Source organism: Amblyraja radiata, chromosome 2 (assembly GCF_010909765.2).
Source record: "Amblyraja radiata isolate CabotCenter1 chromosome 2, sAmbRad1.1.pri, whole genome shotgun sequence".
NCBI classification, from domain to species: domain Eukaryota; kingdom Metazoa; phylum Chordata; class Chondrichthyes; order Rajiformes; family Rajidae; genus Amblyraja; species Amblyraja radiata.
Genome location: NC_045957.1, coordinates 144,880,607 through 144,904,965, shown reverse-complemented (window position 1 = coordinate 144,904,965; position 24,359 = coordinate 144,880,607). Strand labels below are relative to the sequence as shown.

General features: G+C 42.7%; 1 protein-coding gene across 1 annotated transcript; it reads right to left on the bottom strand.

Annotated features, from left to right (window-relative positions):
* Nucleotides 1-1,992: 1,992 nt before the first annotated feature.
* LOC116985479 (small nuclear ribonucleoprotein-associated protein B'-like) lies at nt 1,993-22,874 on the bottom strand. The gene is made up of 5 exons (XM_033040254.1): nt 22,678-22,874; nt 15,121-15,232; nt 9,740-9,880; nt 6,103-6,226; nt 1,993-2,048 (listed from the first exon to the last, which is right to left on the bottom strand). Exons 1-5 carry the CDS (start codon nt 22,872-22,874, stop codon nt 1,993-1,995), a joined length of 630 nt encoding a protein of 209 aa, XP_032896145.1.
* Between the last annotated feature and the right edge of the window lie 1,485 nt (nt 22,875-24,359).

Genomic DNA, 24,359 nt, shown 5'->3' with positions numbered 1-24,359 from the left:
ATAGACCTATGTGAATACAGCCATGCAATATAAAACACAGTAACAATACAAGTAGCAGCATCTAAATATTTTCTGCTTTCTAAAGAACAATTTAGAAGTTTGGATAAGTAGAACAGCTAAATAAAATATTTCATGCATTTCATCTACCTTAAGTGATGCAGCATAAATGGTTAATCAAGAGTGAAACAAAACAAGAACCACAATTGATCTGTAACATGGAAGTTAAATTACAATTAAAACACAAAGTACCCGTTCTATAACACCAGGATCAGCGCTCAAGCAAGAAAACCAAACCCAAAACCAAAAAACATCTGAACTTAATAATGTGAATTCAACACAAGAATGCCAGAAGGAATATCCAGAAGTTATTTAGAAAAACATTTGTAACTTGGGATCATTTCAGAAATGTAATCCTGAAGGGTTACATTTGGAGAGATGCAGGCACGGGGGTGCTAATTTCAAAGATAAAAACACATTCAAAGACTGGAGAAAGGAACTGGAAGAGTAGTATATCATACCAAAGAATGATGTCACTTCTTTCAACTGGCAAAGTTGGTTTTGATAGGAAAGGGGTCACACACACACACAAGGGAGAGTAGTTACTTACATTGAATGTGCTTTCCTTGTTCACCAACATGAAGGCCACATGGTTGTGCAGCAGTAGAGTTGCTGCCTTATAGCGCCAGAGACCCAAGTCGATCCTGACTACGGGTGCTGTCTATACTGAGTTTGGACATTCCCCCCGTGGCCGCATGGGTTTTCCCTAGGTGTAGAAGATTGAGGGGGGATCTTATAGAAACTTACAAAATTCTTAAGGGTTTGGACAGGCTAGATGCAGGAAGATTATTCCCGATGTTGGGGAAGTCCAGAACAAGGGGTCACAGTTTAAGGATAAGAGGGAAATCTTTTAGGACCGAGATGAGAAAAACATTTTTCACACAGAGAGTGGTGAATCTCTGGAATTCTCTGCCACAGAAGATAGTTGAGGCCAGTTCATTGTCTATATTTAAGAGGGAGTTAGATGTGGCCCTTGTGGCTAAAGGGATCAGGGGGTATGGAGAGAAGGCAGGTACAGGATACCGAGTTGGATGATCAGCCTTGATCATATTGAATGGTGGCGCAGGCTCGAAGGGCCGAATGGCCTACTCCTGCACCTATTTTCTATGTACTGGTTTCCTCCCACACTCCAAAGGCGTCTAGATTTGTAGGTTAATTGGCTTTGATAAAGATTGCGCGTAGGATAGTGCTAGAGTATGGGTCGGCATGGATTCGGTGGGCCGAAGGGCCTGTTTCCACACTGTACCTCTAAACAAAACTAAGTCTGGGACAAATAGTGAAACGAGTAGAAAAAATGCGCACAATTTACTGAAGAAAGGGATGCTAACAAACAGCAAACCATATCAGTGGAATCAAAATGAAGCTCCTCTAAACTCTTCAGAACAAACAAGATATTCAGGAGAGACCCACATAACCCAAGGTACAATACTATTTTGATACTTACCTCTCATCCTGGGCAACATTGGTGGTCTAATTCCTGGCAGAATTCCCATGGGAACTCCTCTGGCTGAAGGCATCCCCATTGAGAGTCCAGATGGAAATCTCAAGCCAGGAGGTGGCGGTCCCAGAAAGCCTGCAGCATGAAGGATTGGACATTGATCATTAATAGTCTATATTTCATGTTTTGCTTTTTACATAATGTCACAAAAAGTTCAAAACTGACATGTAGGTACGTGTGCTACCAGGCAAACAGCGTGATCTATGTCACTTTCAAACCTTTTATTTATAGGTTTGTTTACCTTTTATAGAACCATTGCCTCTATGGCAAAAGTAGTTGATGTTCCAATGCAGAAATTAAAATTGGAGATGGTCATTGCTTGGCGCCGTATGTGGTGATGAGGCCAAGAATGGATCAGCCACGCGTTTATTATAAAGGAGGAGGCCTGAGGGTCCAGTTGGCCTCTAATGCTACTCCTCTTTCTAATTTTCTTATGTTTATGGCACAAAGGCATTGGCCACATGAACCCATGCCTGATACTGTCTTAGTCTTGCTGCATGGGAATAGAAGTGTGAATACGCACACCTCCAAATTCAGGGACAGTTTCTTCTCAGCTGTTCTCAGGCAACTGAATAATCCCACCACAACCAGAGAGCAGTGCCGAAATACTATCCATCTCATTGGTGACTCAGACTATCCTTGATCAGTCTTTGCTGGCTTTACCTTGCACTAAACATTATTCCCTTATCATGTATCTACACACTGTAAATGGATCGATTGCATTTGTGTATTTAGAAGAGTGCTGGTTAGACTGCATTTGGAGTATTGAGAGAAGAATTTAGAAAATTGAGGGGGGGTCGTATAGAAACTTACAAAATTCTTAAGGGTTTGGACAGGCTAGATGCAGGAAGATTGTTCCCGATGGTGGTGAAGTCCAGGACAAGGGGTCACAGTTTAAGGATAAAGGGGGAATCTTTTAGGACCGAGATGAGAAAAACATTTTTCACACAGAGTGGTGAATCTCTGGAACTCTCTGCCACAGAAGGTAGTTGAGGCCAGTTCATTGGCTATATTTAAGAGGGAGTTAGATGTGGCCCTTGTGGCTAAAGGGATCAGGGGGTATGGAGAGAAGGCAGGTACAGGATACTGAGTTGGATGATCAGCCATGATCATATTGAATGGCGGTGCAGGCTCGAAGGGCCGAATGGCCTACTCCTGCACCTATTTTCTATGTTTCTATGTGTATTGTCTTTCTGCTGACTGGTTAGCACACAACAAAAGCTTTTCACTGTACTTCGGTAAACGTGACAATAAACTAAACTGAACGGACTGATTCATTTGTGAAAGGAGTTGAACATTGTACACACATCAGTAAACGTTTCACTTCAGATCGTTTGATGAAAGGAAGGTCATTGATTAAGCTGTTGTGAATGGTTGGAAAAGCAGTTGAAGATAATTAGTAATTAAAAAATGATACTGATGATCAAACTACAAATGGAAAATGTTGAAAATACTCAGCATGTCAGGCAGCATCTATGGAAAGAGAAACAATTAACATTCTGGATTGAAGACCCTACGTCAGAACTGAGAAAGTGAAAAATAGTGTAATAGCCCTGTCTCACGGTGCAAGTTCATTCCAAGAGTTCTCCCCAGTTTGCCCTGATTCGAACTTGGAGATTTACGGTAATGGCCAGTCGTCGGTACTCGGGGCTCTCGTGGACATTTTTCAACGTGTTGAAAAATCTTCACAAGTCTTCCCGTGCTTACCTGCCATTAGCGAGTCTTCCCGAGTACCTGCCGCTAGGGTTACGAGCCGGTAAGAGACGCCCCCCGTTACGTTCATTCTCCGTGCTTACCACGAATTTGATTTTTTTTTAACTCGGGAGAGCTCTTGAATGAACTCGCACCGTGGGACGGGTTTAAAGCTATAGAAAAGGTGGGGAAAGCTGTGAAGGAAAGAGCGTGAGAGTGCACACTGTGGAAGTGAGTGTAGATGAACACCTTATCAAAGACGAGTAAGGAAATAGAAAGCAAGGATGAACATCACAAATGGGACAGATGTATATACCTGGATTCTGACAAAGGGAACTCGATCTGAAACAAACTATTTTTCTTTTCATAAATGCCACCCGACCTGCTGATATTTTCAGCAGTTAGTTTTTATTTCAGATTTATAGCAACTTGATTTTTTGATTTTCGATCGCTGTCCAACTCACAGCTAGGAATAAAAATCACCAATCTTGTAGTTCAACCTCTGTGTTTTCTTTCCCTTGTTTTTAGGAAGGTGTTGACCAAACTTGCACATTATTTATCTCGAGAGGACTAGAATACAAAAACAGGGGTGCAACGCTGAGGTTTTACAAGGCGCTGGTTAGACCGCATTTGGAGTATTGAGAGATATTTTGGGCCCCATATCTGACAATGGATGTGCTGGAGCTGGAGATGGTCTCGAGGAAGTTTACGAGAATGATCCCAGGAATGATGGGGAGCGAGAATTGGAAGAGCAAATATGTAAGGAGATTGCAGATATTAGTAGTAAGCACAAGGTAGTGATTGTGGGAGATTTCAATTTTCCACACATAGACTGGGAAACACATTCTGTAAATGGGCTGGATGGTTTGGAGTTTGTAAAATGTGTGCAGGATAGTTTTTTGCAGCAATACATAGAGGTACCTCCTAGAGAAGGGGTGGTGTTGGACCTCCTGTTAGGAAATGAGACGGGACAGGTGACGGGTTATATGGAATGAGTGGGTTAACATATGATGAGCATTTGACAGTGCCGGGGCTCTTCTTGCTGGAGTTTAAAAGGGTGGGGGGGGGGGGGGGGGGGGGAGGCTTTGCTAGAGTAGATGTAGAGAGGATGTTTCCACTGGTTGGAGAGTCTAGGACCAGAGATCATAGCCTCAGAATAAAAGGACATTGCTTTAGGAAGGAGAATGTCTTTAGTCAGTGGGTGGTCAATCTGTGGAATTCATTGGCACACAAGGGTGCGGAAGCCAATTCAATGGATACGTTTCAGGCAGAGATAGGTAGATAGATTCTTAATTAGTATGTGTCAGGGGTTATGGGGGAGAAGACAGGAGATTGGGGTTAGGAGGGATAGATCAGCCATGACTGAATGGCTTAGTAGACTTGATGGGCTGAATGGCCCAATTCTGCTCCTTTCATTTATGGATTTATAAATCTCATTCCATAGTAGATGTCCCCAGCTCCAATTAATTCCATGTAGATTCCACCCTCTCTCTAACCATCCTCATTGCACAGATTTTACATTATTAATGTTCTCTCTCTCTCTCTCTCCCTATCTCTCTATTTAACCAGTTTTTAACTCATCACCAATTTTTTTCAAGAGCTTATCCCCAGCATCCCATCAGAGATATTCCCTTTTCTATATTCAATACTGCCCCAACCACGCTGTATTTCTTCAAGGTACAATTCTAATCACTAGAGTGATTTTGCCTCATTTCTCATTAAGTTCAGCTTTTCCAGGCCAGCTCGATGTTACACTGGGTCAAATACTAATTTGACACGAAGGGGTCATTCTCAATTCAACTCTGGAATATATCTGTTTGATCCATGTTTGGACTAGGGTCTGAAACCAAGTAGTCCAGGTGAAACTCAAACTGGCTATTATTGAACAAGTTATAGTTGTGGAATTTGAGGAAGGACATCCTTGTGATTGAAGCAGTGCAGCGTAGGTTCACGAGATTGATCCCTGGGATGGCGGGACTGTCATACGAGGAAAGATTGAAAAGACTGGGCTTGTATTCACTGGAGTTTAGAAAGATGAGGGGGGGGGATCTTATAGAAACATATACAATTATAAAAGGACTGGACAAGCTAGATGCAGGAAAAATGTTCCCAATGTTGGGCAAGTCCAGAACCAGGGGCCACAGTCTTAGAATAAAGGGAGGTGATTTAAGACTGAGGTGAGAAAAAACTTTTTCACCCAGAGAGTTGTGAATTTATGGAATTCCCTGCCACAGAGGGCAGTGGAGGCCAAGTCACTGGATGGATTTAAGAGAGAGTTAGATAGAGCTCTAGGGGCTAGTGGAGTCAAGGGATATGGAGAGAAGGCAGGCACGGGTTATTGATAGGGGATGATCAGCCATGATCACAATGAATGACGGTGCTGGCTCGAAGGGCCGAATGGCCTCCTCCTGCACCTATTTTCTATGTCTATGTTTCTATGTTATAGGTGATCAAATAAACTTGGTAACATTGTTCTGAACTTGATGCTAGGCTGCATCTCAGGAGGACTTGGATTGGTAACCTTTCAGGTCAGGATCCTTCTTTGGTCTGGAAAAGGGTTCTGACCTAAAACATCATGTGCCCATAGATATTTCCTGATTATACCCAGAGATATTGCCTGAACCACAGAGTTATGCCATCACTTTGTGTTCTGTGCAAGATTCCAGCATCACTATTTCCTTATGTCAACATGGAGATCAGGCAGAGTCTGCAATAAGACAATTATGTGTTCCACCTCTGAATCTGTAAATATGATGAAAAAATAGCTATTCACAATGCACCTTCAATCAAGCCCAGAAACTGATATTGGTGCCTTGTGCATCACATATGTGACAGGTAAATACTCATGTACCCACCTGCTCCTGCTTCCACAAGATTCACAAGAGGTGGGACCCCTCTCATTAGTATGTGGGGTTGAGGGGCAGCAGAAAAACTAGGAACAGGTACACCTCCACATTCTCCAGCCCGAGGTGTCATTACCTGAAACAATAAACAAACACAAGGCAATAAAGCTACAGAATCACCCAAGAACTTACTTCAAGAGGAATTACCTAACACAGAGAACAACGTATCAATGTTGGCACAAATATTAAATTGTTCCCAGAAGACAGGCTTTTAGACAGAGACTGTACACTGCCATTCACAATCGTAAATAATTAACGAGCTACAATCAATGGGTTCCTTTCAAAGTCATTGCTACAATGTGTGCCATTTATACATAGGGTTGATTCACAAACAGCAATAAGATAATGGCATTGTTGAATGAGCAATAGTGATACTAGTGACAACTTCCCCACTCTCCAAAATAGTAGCATGAAAACTTCCCATCCAAATACGATAGGTACCAGATTGGGGTCTCAATTTAGCATTTTATCCGAAAACCTTGTGTCCTCAAGCAATCACCAAATCCACCCTTGGTTTTCAACAACAAAATTCAATAGACTTCTGACTTTGAGACAAAGACTTGAACCACAGCTGACATAACACACCAAAACCTCTACTTCCTAAGAAGGCTGAGGAAGTTCGGCATGTCCATAACAACCCTCACCAACTTCTACAGATGTGCCGTACATATCTGGATACACCAGGATACATCACATGTTGGTTTGGGAACAGCTCCATCCAAGTAATAGCAGAGAATTGCGGATGCAGCCCAGACCATCACACAAACCAACCTCTCTTCCATTTACTCCCTTCATACATCACGCTGCCTTGGCAAGGACAGCAGCATAACCAAGGATAAGTCGTACCCTGGCCATTTCCTCTTCTCCCCTCTCCTAGTGACAGGTTCTTCCCATAGAAACATAGAAAAAGGTGCAGGAGTAGGCCATTCGGCCCTTCGAGCCAACACCGACATTCAATATGATCATGGCTGATCATCTAAAATCAGTACCCCGTTCCTGCTTTTTCCCCATATCCCTCAATTCCTTTAGCCCCAAGAGCTAAATCTAACTCTCATGGAAACATCCAGTAAATTGGCCTCCACTGCCTTCTGTGGCAGAGAATTCCACAGATTCACAACTCTCTAGGTGAAAAAGTTTTTCCTCATCTCAGTCCTAAATGGCCTACCCTTTATTCTTAATCTGTGACACACTTTTAAAGAATTTTACACATCTCTGTAAGATACCCTCTCATCCTTCTGAAATTCCAGTGAATACAAGCCCAGTCAACCCATTCTTTCATCACCCATTCTTCCATCATATGTCAGTCCCACCATCCCGGGAATTAACATGGTGAATCCTGGGAATTAACCCAGCGGTTATCAGGCAACTGAACCATCCTAACATAACCAGAGATCAGTCCTGAACTACTATCTACCTTTGGGGAACCTTGGACTATCTTTGATGGGACATTGCTGGCTTTACCTTGCACAAAATGTTATTCCCTTATCACATTTAGAAGGATGAGAGGGTAACATATAAAGTTATAAAATAACTGGATGAGCTAGATGCAGGAATAATGTTCCCAATGTTGGGGGAGTCCTGAACCAGGGGGCACAGTCTAAAAATAAAGGGGAGGCCTTTTAAAACTGAGATGAGAAAAAAACATTTTCACCAAGAGAGTTGTGAATTTATGGAATTCTCTGCCACAGAGGGCAGTAGAGGCCAATTCACTGGATGAATTTAAAAGAGAGTTAGATAGAGCTCTAGGGGGCTAGCGGAATCAAGGGATATCGGGAGAAGGCAGGCACGGGGTACTGATTGTGGATGATCACAATGAATGGCGGTGCTTGCTCGAAGGGCCAAATGGCCTCCTCCTGCACCTATTTTGGATGTTTCGATGTTTCTATCATGTATCCATACACTGTGAACGGCTCGAGGTAATTATGTATTGTCTTTCCGCTAGCTGGTTAACACGTGACGAAGGCTGTTCACTGTACCTCAGTACACGTGACCATAAATAAACTAAACTAAACATTTTCCAAATAGTCACCAGAGATGAAATCCAAATCTATACACATCTGCCATTTGATCACTATGTGTGTGCTTCAAATGAACATATCAATACACCTGTAGTATCATTTTACATATGACATACCTCATCCTGATATTTGCTGCAGTGAATACAATTATCCTACGCTATGCTGGAGCAAGGCTCAAACCCTTACCATTTGACACAGTTGGTACAGACCAGGCATTGAAGAATGGTCTCGACCCGAAACGTCACCCATTCCTTCTCTCCAGAGACGCTGCCTGTCCCGCTGAGTTATTCCAGCTGTGTGTCTACTTTTAGCAAATTAATAGTGGGAATGTTGGATATTTATGAATGATTTTGGAGTGGATTGCCAAGGTGTGAATTATATGTCGAGTATAGAATTAGTTCAGATGAAGAAGTGAAATTCAGTTTCAGTGTACGCAAAGGAGTTATGATTGCAGTACACAGAAAGATGTGTATGTTTACAATTGGCAATTGATTTTATGACTGCACCTTTTGTGGATCAGACAAAACTAAATTGCACCCACACTCCTGGGCTATTTTGGAAATACCCCGTCTGACATGTAATAAGTAGAGCAAAATTGGTAACATTATATTCAAAAGAACAATATACCACATGCCAATGCAAAATACTGCAACTGATAGATACTTTGATTAGATTGATTACCGAACTGAAGCTTTGGCTCCAGAACTTGTGGGTCACAAATTCTCATGGTGCAATCCTCATTTTCACACAAAAGGCAGTGGGGTGTATTGATTGAGGATGTAGCTGAGGCAGGGGCTATTGCAACTTTTAAGGAACAATTAGACAGATACATGGATAAGAAAGGTTTAGAGGAATATGGGCCAAACACAGACAGGTTGAACTAGTGTGGCTGGAACATGTTGGTCGGTGTGGGGAAGTTGGACCGAGGGATTTGTTTCCACACTCTATGATTCTCTGAGCAACCTGCACCTATCTGGGTGGTGAACACCAGCAAGTTCAGGACTTTGACACATGCAGAGAAGTCTCCAAGCTGCTGACAGATATCGGTCACTCTGCTCTCCATGAAATCCAGCAGTGGAGGATATAATTCCTGAAACTTCTTCTGTTTTTGAATTCAGTGGCTGGTTAGAACTTGCAACAGATCCACGAACTCAGTCACCATCTGACTAGTTGATCAAATTAGAGGATCAGCATCTCATATTTAATTTGGGCAGCACACAGCCTAGTGGTATGAATATTGATTTCACTCTATTCACGTAGCCCCGGCATTCTCCCTCTCTCTCTCTCACTCTAACCCTCCCCCACCCATTTTGACCCTACAAACGGATTACAATGGCCCGTTGCCTTTATCACCATTACTTTTTTGCATATCTTTCATTGTTCTTTATTTCTCCACATCACCATCTATATCTCTCGTTTCCCTTATCCGTAACCACTGAAGGCTTCTTGACCCGAAACGTCACCCATTCCTTCTCTCCAGAGATGCTGCATGTCCCGCTGAGTTACTCTAGCTTTTTGTGTCTATCTTTGGACAAATATGTAATACGGTTATGGTCACGTTTTACTGTTACCTCTTGTGAAGGACCGCCGACCCCCCTTACTGGTCCAGCTAGACCTGTAGGTATCTGGATCATTGATATACTGACAGGTATTCCTCTCAATGCTGCTCTGCCAACACCAGGACCACGAACTGCAACTCTGGAAATGCCAACCTGCGAATAAGCATTGAAAACAAAGATCACATACTTGTATAGACTTGTGAATTAGCAAAACTTCCAAACATTTCATCAGAGTATTACTAACTGAAATTTCAGTGACAGAGCTGCCAACTCACGCACTGAGCGTGAGACTCACGTATTTCGCCCAATTCTCACGCTCTGTCGTGAGAGATTCTGTGATCAACAAGAATTTCAAAACTAATACCAACTGCTTGTGTGCGCGTGTCTGTTGACAGGATAGCAGCATTCTTATTCTCTGTTATTCTCACTTGACCGAACCATCACACACCTCCAAACCATGTCCCCATGCACATTTACATTGAAAGACACGGACCGGGCAGTGAATGAGTGTCACCCGGCACAACAAGTAAGGCCATGTCCTGCTCCTGGCGGCAGATGGAATTTAAGGATTTGCGGGAAGCGGGTGACACGAGCAAGCGGCAGGAAAGAGGTGTTCACATGGGGCCCGGAACCGGGGGAGGGGACGGAGGGGGTGGGGCTGGGAGGGGGGGGTGGGGCTGGGAGGGGCCCCACTGTTTTGGCTAGACATGTTTCAATATCTCCGCTGCTGTGCTCTGAGCATCCTGGTCGTGGGTGTTGGAGAGCCGGGGTGGAGGGAGGGATGGAAGCAGAAGCAGCGGCGGGGGCAGATACGGACGGGGAGCCGGGGATGGCGAGTGTTTGCCGGGCTGGCAAGTTGCTCGCTGCAGCTTCGGCCATGCAGCAGCCTCAGTGTAAGAGTCCTGGGCCATTGGAAGCGTCGGAAGCGTTGCGCCACTGCCGTGAGAGTCTCTGTGCTGAATTTGCCCTGGTGACTGGCATGGACCAGGCTGTGGCTCAGTGCATCCTGGAGGACAACCAGTGGCTGCTGGAAGTAGGTACCGAGCACTGGGTAGAAGCGGTGGAAGATAGTGGCCTTCAAATGGGGGTGGTTGGAGAAAGCATCCTGCTCATTTAGGACTGAGATGAGAACAAACTTTCTTCACCCAGAGAGTTGTGAATCTGTGGAATTCTCTGTCACAGAAGGCAGTGGAGGCCAATTCACTGGATGTTTTCAAGAGAGAGTTACATTTAGCTCTTGGGGCTAACGAAATCAAGGGATATGGGGGGGAAAAAAAAAAAGAAAAGAGGAACTGATTTTAGATGAACAGCAATGATCATATTGAATGGCAGTGCTGGCCCTATTCCTGCACCTATTTTCTATGTTTCTATGCTTGAGTATATGGCCACTTGATTTTGAAGCATTCTTGCATGGTGGAGGTATAACGTAGTCATAGAGTGATACAGTGTGAAAACAGGCCCTTCGACCAAACTTGAACACACCTGCCAACATGTCCCAGCTACACTACCTGCTTTTGGTCCATATCCCTCTAAAACTGTCCTAACCATGTATCAGTCAACTGCTTCTTATATGTTGGGATAGTCCCTGCCTCAACTACCTCCTCTGGCAGCTTGTTCCATACACCCACCACCCTTTGTGTGGAAAAAGTTACCTCTTAAAAATCAAACAAAAAACATTGAAATTATGCTTCTACAATGCACTAAAACATGATTTTAATACATCAAATTTCAAAAAGTCCCTCCCATGGGAGGGGGGGGGGGCAACCCCTCCCACCCCTAACCATATAACCATATAACAATTACAGCACGGAAACAGGCCATCTCGACCCTTCTAGTCCGTGCCTAACACGTATTCTCCCCTAGTCCCGAATACCTGCGCTCAGACCATAACGCTCCATTCCTTTCCCGTCCATACAACTATCCAATTTATTTTTAAATGATAAAAACAAACCTGCCTCTACCACCTTCACTGGAAGCTCATTCCACACAGCCACCACTCTCTGAGTAAAGAAGTTCCCCCTTATGTTACCCCTAAACTTCTGTCCCTTAATTCTCAAGTCATGTCCCCTTGTTTGAATCTTCCCTACTCTCAGTGGGAAAAGCTTATCCACGTCAACTCTGTCTATCCCTCTCATCATTTTAAAGACCTCTATCAAGTCCCCCCTTAACCTTCTGCGCTCCAAAGAATAAAGCCCGGTCGCTCCACTCCTTTACCGGGTACCCCCAAGGTCAGTGATCGCTCAGCCCCCCCCCCCCCCACTTTCAAAAACGCTCCGCGGCCCCTGGTTCAGACAGAGAGCACTACCAGATGTGAGCGTGCAACTGAGGTCAGTTGTCCGTGATGTCCGATTCCAATGCTCAGCACTTCGTGTTTCGGAGTTGGCTAATGTTATTTATTTGTAATTAGCCTGATTTGTAATTAGTTGACAAAACCTTAAATTATAAATCTATAATATCTAAGGGGATGGGATAAGTGTAATATTAAAATGACTTGCAAGGTGTCAGGATGTCTGTCACAACATACAGCCCCGATAACCCATTATTTCCTTCAGTGAAATATTGGGAAGGTAGCACTATTGTCATTTGTTTTCCTCACTGACTATTTCTAACTGCCCCCCCCCCAAATTTATTTGACGTGTTGAATAGAAATGTCCCCAATCTCATTGTTTTATTAATTGAACACACAGATGAACATCCTCAAGGAGGGTAATCAGATGGAAACTGATTCAGATGCGATGTTTAAGAGCTTGTTCAAAGAAGGGCATCTTTAAGGGAGTGACAGATACTTGCAGGGGAATGTATGAGGAGGTTATTATTTGGCTTTAGTTTTAGCTTGAACCAGGACATCTGAAGATTAAAAGTTTAACATAGTAATTGTGCTGAAACTGACTCCGACCAACCACGTAATGACTATCATCCATTCCAGAGGTTTTACTTTTCTGATGCCATTTAAATTTCACTTGGATTTCAATCACTTCAGTGTAAAAGTAATTGGGAATAGGGAGCACTGCAACAAAAAATTTCCCTCGGTACATATTAACTGAAACATAATAATGTATGCATGCTGGTAGGTGCAATCAAAACAAATATATTTTTATCATTGTTGTGTTATGAATACCACAGAAAATATGATGTACTCTCAAGATCACATTAAATAGAATATTATTGCTTTAATATATATATATTGTTATTGGACTTTACATATTGGAAAAGTCCCAACTGAGACAGAGGAAGACAGCAAAATACTGAAAATATTGGGGGTGAAAATGACTTCAGGAGTTTTGTTAGGAAAATGAAGGAAATTGTAACAGAATACTATACAGCTGAGCGAGTATAATTTTATGGATGAGAAATTGTGTTCAACCAATTGATGACTTCTTTGACAAAGTAACTGGCATGTTAGATAACAAGGAAGCCACTGGATGTAGCAGATTTTGTTATACAAAATTTGGTTCGTGAAGTGCCCATAAATGATTACCGCATTAGATAAGCACCTGTGGACTCGAACGCAATAGGTTAAGTCCAGGGGGTCAGATATGGGGCTTTGTGTGGGCCAGATATATTGTTAGTGCAGAGGGGCTAGGAGCAAGGCCAAGTGTGCATCCAGAGTCAAGGTCTGGAATAGTACTAGGTGTGCAGTCAAAGCTGGGACAATGGGAATGTTCAGCACTGGGAACCTAAGCAGGTAAGCAGCTATGATCAGGGTTGAATAGGGGGCCATGTGTAAGGCTGGACTTGGGGTCAGGAATGAGAGAAGGTATGTAACTGGAGTCAGGGTCAGGAGTAGTACCAGGTGTGCAGTGAGACCCAGGTTGGTCAACATGGGCCAAGTGCTTTATTATAATCTGATTTCCATACATGCATACACTGAGATCATTCATGTGCTACACCTGTTGATCAGAGCCTGACTCTACTGTGGAATGTATTTAGGAATGTAATTTAGCCTAACCTTATTCATAGCTAATCCAATTTAAAGCATAAATATTGCATTCAAGTGCAAGTTAAAAGACTCGCTACAGTATAGAAACATAGAAAATAGGTGCAGGAGTAGGCCATTCGGCCCTTCGAGCCTGCACCGCCATTCAATATGATCATGGGTGATCATCCAACTCAGTATCCTGTACCTTCCTTCTCTCCATACCCCCCGATCCCTTTAGCCACAAGGACCACATCTAACTCCCTCTTAAATACAGCCAATGAACTGGCCTCAACTACCTTCTGTGGCAGAGAATTCCAGAGATTCACCTGGAAAATGTGTGAAAAATGTATTTCTCATCTCGGTCCTAAAAGATTTCCCCCTTATCCTTAAACTGTGACCCCTTGTTCTGGACTTCCCCAACATCGGGAACAATCTTCCTGCATCTAGCCTGTCCAACCCCTTAAGAATTTTGTAAGTTTCTATAAGATCCCCCCTCAATCTTCTTAATTCTAGCGAGTACAATCCGAGTCTATCCAGTCTATGCACCAGATATGCATTTTTCAGCTTGAAATTGTGAAAAGCTCAGTACCATTGTAGGGGGGTGTCCTCTCCAACCCCCCCTCGGTCACTATGCTCCCTCGGGCTTGGCCTCACTCCCAACTCTCACCCAAAGTTGGCAGCCCTGCAGTAAGCCACATAATGAGTTGCCTGGGGATAGACTCAAAGTGCTGGAGTAACACATCAGGTCAGGCAGCATCTTTGGAGAAAAGGGAAAGCTATCCTTTTTCTCAAGAGATGCTGCCCTGACCCGCGGCTTTACTCCAGCACATTTTGTCTGTCTTTGGTATAAATCAGCATCTGCAGTTCTTTGTTTCTACGAGTTATCAAGGGAAATTATCAATAATTTGGCCAGAGATTAATTAAGAAACAAAGAGGTAGAATTACAGATAACGTTGGGAAAGGAATTTATAGATATTACAATCATGACAATTGAATGACATTACAAATAAGTGAGTGAATGAAAGAGTCCCAACTCGAAACATTACTTATTCATGATCTGCAGAGATGCTGCCTGACCCACTGAGTTACACCAGCACTTTCTATCTTCCCCAGTAAAAATTAAGGCCTGATTGATGGTTGTCATTGGATCAAATATGACATCATGATTATGAAAAACCAGTATAATTTCAGTTGGATGCAAAAGATTGGAATGATGCACGTGGACTAGGATTGGACTTCATGCTGAGGACCAAAGGCTTGCATCGTCCAAAACATCTATTACTCTATCAAGGTTTCAACCAAGGTCTTGTTTCACACAGAAAACTCACTGACATCTATTTCTTTGCTAATTATATCATTCAGGTTATTTAAAGAAAAAACATCTAGGAAAAAACATCCATTTAAAGAAAAAGCTTCTAGGTTTTTTTTCTTGCAAAAGATCTAATTGAAGGGAAAAACTATAAACTACACTTACCTCTCTCACAGGAGGCCCTTCCACAGTCATTGTTACAAGTGTCTCTCCTCGAAGCAACACAAGTCCAAGCGACCTTCTTTCTTCCCGTTCTCCCTTCTTGGAATTCTTTGATCTACACCAATCCAGTCATTAGATAGGAAGAAAAATGCAATAACAAAATTTAATTCACAACTTTTAAATTAAGGAGCATTTAATTGTACACACACGCAAAAAATCCAATGTTTGATATTAAGTAGCTGAAAAGGAATTACATGGAGAATATATTCTTAACTCACACACTTCTTTACTTTTAATGTGGAAGTAAAGCCCTTCAATAAGATTGAAGATAGAAACAAAATGCTGGAGTAACTCAGCGGGCCAGGCAGCATCTCTGGAGGGAAGGAATGGGTGACGTTTCGGGTCGAGACCCCTCTTTGTGGACGACTTGATTAGCCATCCAGTGTCACTGTCAAAGGCTGTGATCACAACTCTAAAGTGATATAATGTTTGGGACAAAGACCCATCATTTATTTATTTGCCTCTGTACTTCACAATTTTAAATTTGTAATAGAAAAAAGAAAATCACATGTGGTTAAAGTGCACAGTGTCAGATTTTAATAAAGGTCATTTTTATACATTTTGGTTTCACCATGTAGAAATTACAGCAGTGTTTATACATAGTCCCCCCAATTAGTGGCAGGACTGGCAATTCAATGTTCCAGGGCACAGGAGCATCAGGAGAGACAGAGGTGAGGGGGAAAAGGGGAGCTGGGGTTGCATTGTTGGTTAAGGAGAATGTCGCGGCTGTGTTCAGAGGTGACATTATGGATAGTTCGTCTCGTGAGGACATGTGTGGAGCTGAGGAACAAGAAAGGAATGATCACCTTGTTGGGGGTGAACTACAGACCCCCGAATAGTCAACGGGAATTAGAAGAACAAATGTGCCAGGAGATTGCAGACAGCTGTAGGTCATACAAGGTTGTTGTAGTAGGGGATTTTAACTTTCCCAATATAGACTGGGAAAATCATGGCATGAAGGGTTCAGATGGGGTGCAATTCCTCAAAAGTGTTCAGGAGCGTTTTCTTAAACAGGATGTGGAGGCTCCCACATGTGAGAGGGCAACGCTGGATCTAGTATTGGGAAATTGGGAAGGACAAGTTATTGAAGTGTGTGTGGAGGAGCCTATTGGGACCAGTGACCACGTTTTGATTAGGTTTAAGATAGTTATGGATAGGGATGGAGAGGGTCCACGTGTTAAAATGCTCAACTGGGGTAAGGCCAACTTTGAGGGTACGAGAGAAGGTCTCGCTCTATTTGACTGGAGCAGATTTGAGAGGAAAGGAACATCGGCCAATTGGGATGTTTTTAAAATTGTACTGAAGAAAGCTCAGGATGTGTACGTCCCCGTTAGAGTGAAGGGCAAAGCAGGCACACATAAGGAAGCTTGGCTGACGAGGGAAATTGAGACGTTGGTCAAAAACAAGAAGGATACATGGATAGGTATAGACAGTTGGGATCAAGTGCATCCCAACTCCTTGCAGGAGTTTCGGCAACTAAGGAGGAAACTAAAAAAGGAAATCAGAAGGGGAAAAAGGGGCCAGGAGATAGCTCTGGGGGTAGAATTAAGGTCAATCCCAAAAGATGTTATAAATACATCACTGGGAAAAGGGTAACTAGAGAGAGAATGGGACCTCTCAGCAATCAAAGCGGTCACCTCTGTGTGGAGCCACAGGAGATGGGCAAGGTCCTAAATGAGTATTTCTCCTCTGTATTTACCGAGGAGAAAGACAGTAGGACGGAGGAAATTGGAGCAGTCACTGGAAGTGTCTTGAGAGCAGTCAGGGTCACGGTCGATGAAGTACGTGCCGACTAAAATTATAAAATGGACTAACTATATATATATACTTTACTATTTATGACCATTTTATATACGTTATATATATATATATATATATATATATATATATATATATATATATATATATAAAATTGATATTTTTTTAATATATATATATATATATATATAAAATATCCATTTTATATATATATTTTTTATATACATATATATATATATCCATTTTATATATATATATAAATATAAATATATATATATATAACGTATATAAAATGGTCAGAAATAGTAAAGGCGCAGGAGAATTATGCTTCTCTAAGAGATCGATCTCCTAGGGAGGCATAATTCTCCCGTGCCTTTCATCCGCAGTACATTTAAAATGCGGAAGTGTGTGCCACTCACGTGCCGTCGACGATATTTCCAATGGGAACGGCCCGTAAAGGCAGCTGTAATTCTGCCTTTACACCGTGGACTGCGTGCATGTGCTGCGCTGCGCACTGCGCATCAGCCTACTGCGCATGCGCAAGTTTCTTGGCGGGCTTTTCAAAGATGGATAGTGATTACCTGAAGAGTTTCTCGAAGCAAACTTACGAGGAAAAGACCAAAATAATTTAAAAGGTCAGACCAACGCCGGAACTTAAAGAACTTCAACAGCGCAAAGGAACAAAAATAATGAGAACATTTAAAACAGCTTGGTACAACAGGAAACAAAGAGAGAAGAATGGATTTTGTATACAAATAATATGGTAAGTAAATTTCTTAGAGCTATATATTTTTAAATACTTTATTAAGAGATAGGACCTATTGAAGACAAATTACTTGATAAAAGTCGAGAGAACAATCTGCGCATGCGCAGTTTTCAAGATTTTTTAAAGCCACTGCCTACCCTAACTGAAGGTACTGGCGTGTTTGAAGGTAGACAAATCTCCAGGGCATGATCTGATACATACAAGAACATTGTGGGAAACTAGAGGAAATTGCGGGAGCCCTGGTTGAAATTTACAAGTTGTCGTTACATACAGGAGAGGAGCCAGAAGACTGGAGGGTGGCAAATGTTGTACCTCTTTTCAAGAAGGGCTGCGGGGAAAATGCTGGGAACTATAATAATAATAATAAAGGATGGGATTTATATAGTGCCTTTCTAATACTCAAGGCGCTTTACATCGCATTATTCATTCACTCCTCAGTCACACTCGGTGGTGGTAAGCTACTTCTGTAGCCACAGCTGCCCTGGGGCAGACTGACGGAAGCGTGGCTGCCAATCTGCGCCTACGGCCCATCTGACCACCACCAATCACTCACACACATTCACACACATTCACACACAGGCAAAGGTGGGTGAAGTGTCTTGCCCAAGGACACAACGACAGTATGCACTCCAAGCGGGATTCGAACCGGCTACCTTCCGGTTGCCAGCCGAACACTTAGCCCATTGTGCCATCTGTCGTCCCGATAGGCGAGTGAGTTGTAGTTGGTAAGTTACTGGGGAGTATTCTGATGGATGAGATATACAGGCATTTGGATGGGCAAGGGCTGATAATAGAAAATAGGCTCACGAGTAGGCCATTCAGCCCTTCGAGCCAGCACCACCATTCACTGTGATCATGGCAGATCATCCACAATCAGTACCCCATTCCTACCTTCCCTCCATATCCCTTAACTCCGCTAACCATAAGAGCTTTATCTAACTTTCCCTTGAAAGCATCCAGAGAACCAGCCTCCACCACCCTCTGAGGCAGAGAATTCCACAGACTCACAACTGTGTGTGAAAAAGTTTTTCCTCATCTCTGTTCTTCATGGCTTACCACTTATTCTTAAACTTATGGCCCCTGGTTCTGGACTCCCCCAACATTGGAAACATCTTTCCTGCCTCTAGTGTGTCCAAACCCTTAATAACCTTATATGTTTCAATAAGATATCCTCTCATCCTTCTAAACTCCAGAGTGTACAAGCCCAGCTGTTCCAATCTATCAACATATGACAGTCCCGGGAATTAACCTCGTGATTAGGCATAGCCAGTGTAGTTTTGGACGAGGGAGGTCGTGCCTCATTAATCCGATTGATTTTTGAAGACATGACCAAAAAAGTTGATGAGGGAATAGCTGTAGATGTTGTGTACATGGACGTCAGTAAGGTGTTCGACAACGTTCCGCATGGTAGGTTAGATCGCATGGGATCCAAGGAGAGATAGTGAATGGATAGCAAATTGGCTCCATAGAAGGAAGCAGAGGGTGATGGTGGAAGGTTGTTTCTCAGACTGGATGCCTGTGATGAGTGGTGTGCCTCAGTGTTCAGTGCTGGCCCCGTTACTGTTTGTCATCTACATCAATGGTTTGGATGAAAACATACAGGGCAAGATTAGCAAGTTTGCTGATGATACAAAAGTGAGTGGTTTTGCAGATAGTGAAGATGGTTGTGAAAGATTGCAGCAGGATCTGGATCGATTGGCCAGGTGGGCGGAGAAATTGTTGATGGAATTTAATACAGAGAATTGCGAGGGGTTGCATTTTTTGATATCGAACAAGGGCAGGACCTACACAGTGAATGGTCGGCCTCTGGGAAGTATTGTAGAGCAGAGGGATCTAGGAGTACAGGTGCATGGTTCCTTGAAGTTCGAGTCACAGATAGATAAAGTGGTCAAATAGGCTTTTGGCACATTGGCCATCAGTCAGAGTATTGAGTATAGAAGTTGGGAGGTCATGTTACAGTTGTATACGACATTGGTGAGACTGCATTTAGAATAGTATGTTCAGTTCTGGGCAACATGTTATAGGAAAGATATTGTCAATCTTGAAAGGGTTCAGAAAAGATTAACGAGGATGTTGCCAGGATTAGAGGGTGTGAGCTATAGGGAGATGTTGAGTTGGCTGGGTCTCAATTCCATGGAGCGCAGGAGGATGAGGGGTGATCTTATAAAGATATACAAAATCATGAGAGGAATAGATCGGGTAGATGCACAGAGTCTTTTGCCCCGAATAGGGGAATCGAGGACTAGAGGACATAGGTTCCAGGTGAAGGGGAAAAGATTTAACAGGAATCCGAGGGGTAACCTTTTCACACAAAGGGTGGTGGGTGTATGGAACAAGCTGTCAGAGGATGTAGTTGTGGCTGGGACTATCACATTGTTTAAGAAACAGTTAGACAGGTACATGGATAGGACAGGTTTGGAGTGATATGGACCAAGTGCAGGCAAGTGGGACTAGTGTAGCTGGGACATTGTTGGCCGGTGTGGGAGAGTTGGACGGAAGGGCTGTTTCCACTCTAATAGCAGATACCAGCTGGCGGGCTTTGATTGCCACATGTGTCGAGATAACTGGACAATGATTATATTGCATCTGGATAACCAGGGTCTGATTAGGAACAGTCAACATGGATTTGTGCCTGGAAGGTCATGTTTGACTAATCTTCTTGAATTTTTTGAAGAGGTTACTAGGGAAATTGAAGAGGGTAAAGCAGTGGATGTTGTCTATATGGACTTTAGTAAGGCATTTGACAAGGTTCCTCATGGAAGGTTGGTTAAGAAGGTTAAACTGTTGGGTATAAATGCAGGAATAGCAAGATGGATTCAGCAGTGGCTGAATGGGAGAAGCCAGAGGGTAATGGTGGATGGCTGTTTGTCGGGTTGGAGGCAGATGACTAGTGGGGTGCCTCAGGGATCTGTGTTGGGTCCTTTGTTGTTTGTCATGTACATCAATGATCTGGATGAAGGGGTGGTAAATTGGATTAGTAAGTATGCAGATGATACCAAGATAGGGGGTGTTGTGGATAATGAAGAGGATTTCCAAATTCTACAGAGTGATTTAGGCCATTTGGAAAAATGGGCTGAAAGATGGCAGATGGAGTTTAATGCTGATAAATGTGAGGTGCTACACCTTGGCAGGACAAATCAAAATAGGACGTACATGATAAATGGTAGGGAATTGAAGAATACAGTTGAACAGAGGGATCTGGGAATAACCGTGCATAGTTCCTTGAAGGTGGAATCTCATATAGATAGGGTGGTAAAGAAAGCTTTTGGTATGCTAGCCTTTATAAATCAGAGCATTGAGTATAGAAGCTGGGATGTAATGTTAAAATTGTACAAGGCATTGGTGAGACCAAATCTGGAGTATGGTGTACAATTTTGGTCGCCCAATTATAGGAAGGATGTCAACAAAATAGAGAGAGTACAGAGGAGATTTACTAGAATGTTGCCTGGGTTTCAACAACTAAGTTACAGAGATAGGTTGAATAAGTTAGGTCTTTATTCTCTGGAGCGCAGAAGGTTAAGGGGGGACTTGATAGAGGTCTTTAAAATGATGAGAGGGATAGACAGAGTTGATGTGATCAAGCTTTTCCCTTTGAGAATAGGGAAGATTCAAACAAGAGGACATGACTTCAGAATTAAGGGACAGAAGTTTAGGGGTAACATGAGGGGGAACTTCTTTACTCAGAGAGTGGTAGCGGTGTGGAATGAGCTTCCAGTGGAAGTGGTGGCGGCAGGTTCGTTGGTATCATTTAAAAATAAATTGGATAGGCATATGGATGAGAAGGGAATGGAGGGTTATGGTATGAGTGCAGGCAGGTGGGACTAAGCGAAAAAAATTGTTCAGCACGGACTTGTAGGGCCGAGATGGCCTGTTTCCTTGCTGTAATTGTTATATGATTATATGGTTTATATTATCAACAGATGCTAAGACCGTCTTTTGGGTTTAGCATGCGACAAAGGTAACGTTACTGAAGGTGTGAATGAAAAGTCTGGGAAAACCGGGATTATAATGGGACCGACGATATGTTAAGTGATAAGATACTGACAAGGCTCTGCTAGCCACGTATTACAAAGGTAAGCAGCAAAGTACAAAGGCAAGGAAAGTGACCACTATTTGGCAGTTGAAAAAGGAAGACAGAAGAGATTCTGGCAACCAACAGAAAATGCGGCCACTGTTCGACAGATGAGGTTGAAACAGAGGTGCACTTCCTCCTAAAATGCAAAAAAATTGATAAAAGAAGGAAAACATACTTTGACAAACTCAGTGTGGCAACCCCTGATTTTAAAGAACTAGATGATACATCAAAACTAAGAATAATGCTTGGCGAAGGAAATACGGCACATCTTGGTGCACAATCAATCAATCAATCAACCTTTATTGTCATCTTGCAAGCAACAGGCAATAAAGGTTGATTGATACGTAACACATGCCATAACCTGAGAGACGGTGAATGACCAATATGCACATATGTACGCACACACTAATTGACATTAACTGACACCAAGAAATTAATATTGAATTGCTAAACTTGCTATTGTGTTGTACTGCTTACAGCTGCAATAACATGTAGCAATCAATAAAGGGCTATAGGTCTATTGCGAGTTTATGTACAGGAACATATCTATCCATGCACTGTATACTTGTATTTATACTTATGCATTTTAAATATGTATGTCATGTTTTATACTTTGGCAATATAACGATGTATTTTATCATGCCAATAAAGTTTTTAAATTGAAATTGAATTGAATTGAATTCGGAAATGAATATGTTAATGTATTAATAAACACCTCCACCAGTTTTTGGGACATCCACAAATCCCACCTACTCCTGTGACATGATAAAATCCAGCGATATCCACAGAAGTGGCGGTGGTTTCATGAACAGGATAATGAAAGTCAGTTTACAAGCGACAGAGACCTAGGTCAAAACATAAACCTATTTTTTTCAAATTGTGAAATTGTAAGCATACATACTTCAACGTCCTGAATTCATCACAGTCACAAAGAATCAAGTTCATATGCCGGTCAAAAGCTTTTAAAGTTCCAATGAAAACACGGCTGTCCTGAAGAACACAGCGCATCCTGTGATCCATAAAACGCACCAATTTAGCACTTCTCCCAATAGGCTGAAAATAAGAGGAAACTATTAGACTAATACAGCACAGTAACATGTCTATGCTGACCAAGTTGTTTAATCAAACTAATCCCATTTGTCTATGTTGGGCCCATATCCCCCCCACCCCCCACACACACAAATCTTTACTTATCCATGTACTATCGAAGAGTACTTTAAATATTGCAGTTGCATCCACTGCTAACATTTCCTCTGGCAGCTCTTTCCATATATGCAACCACCCTCTATGTGAAGAAATTACCTTCCGGTACCTTTCAAATCTTTTCCCTCTCACCTAAAATATATGCCATCTAGTTTAGCCATGGGTTAAATAATGTGGCTAATCACCTACCTATGCCTCTGCCGATTTTATACACATCAGCCTTCGATGCTTCAACACAAAAGCCCTGGCCAAATCATCCCCTCTTTAGAATTCCCTCCCCTCCAAGGATTCATCCAACTTCCCTCTATGGATTCCTAAGTGTGCTCCAAATCCTTGTGGAGTGGCCCCTCATTCCAAATCCTTTACATTTTATTCCTTAAAAATGTTCCATTGCATTTGTACAGAATTGTATCATTCTATCGGAAAGACCTGTAGATGTAATAACATATTTAACCCAAGAACTAGTCCAATTCAGTCGCCGTCGTTCCTGAGAATGTGGCTTTAAATCAGCAATATCCACAGTGCCACCGAGAGAGATTCTCCAACATCTTGCCAACCGCTCACTCTCAGTCCACCCACCCACCCAGCACACGCATTTTTCCGGGGCTGCGCTGTCTCGCTGCCCGGGAAATGCGAGCACATGTGGTCGTGAACCGCGGGATCACTCCTCTCACCATCGTGGAACAGCCGCTGCGACTCTCCCCTGTACACACACTGCCGACGAGACTGGACAGGTGGGTGGGTGGCGTGAGGACAGACACGAGTTAATCACAGCCCAGCATTGCTCCAGGTGCAGTCGGGGGTGGCCCTCTAGTCCAGGTAACACCAATTTTACGTGAACCATCAGCTGACACATTTTGACTGGGGCCATGCATGTTAAAGTTTTTTTTTAAATATGAAACATTCAAACAAAGTGCTCAATTGTGTGTTTAAAAAAAATCACCCAACCAGCAGTAAATTCGGGGAAAAACATCCCAGCAGTGAATGGGAAATATTGCTGTGTCTGGGACCTTCAAGTTAGAAGTCTTCATTCAACATTGAGCTTTTCTAGTTCTGATCAACATCATCATTGGCATTTGCCTCCTGTAAGCAATTTTTGCATTCCATGCCCTGCAAAAACATTTGCTTACATAGAAACATAGAAACATAGACAATAGGTGCAGGAGGAGGCCATTCAGCCCTCCTAGCCAGCACCGCCATTCATTGTGATCATGGCTGATCGTCCCCAATCAATAACTGCTTTCTCCCCATTTTGCTTGATTCCACTAGCCCCTAGAGCTCTATCTAAATCTCTCTAAAATCCATCCAGTGACTTGGCCTCCACTGCCCTCTGCGGCAGGGAATTCCACAAATTCACAACTCTCTGGATCAAAAAGTTTT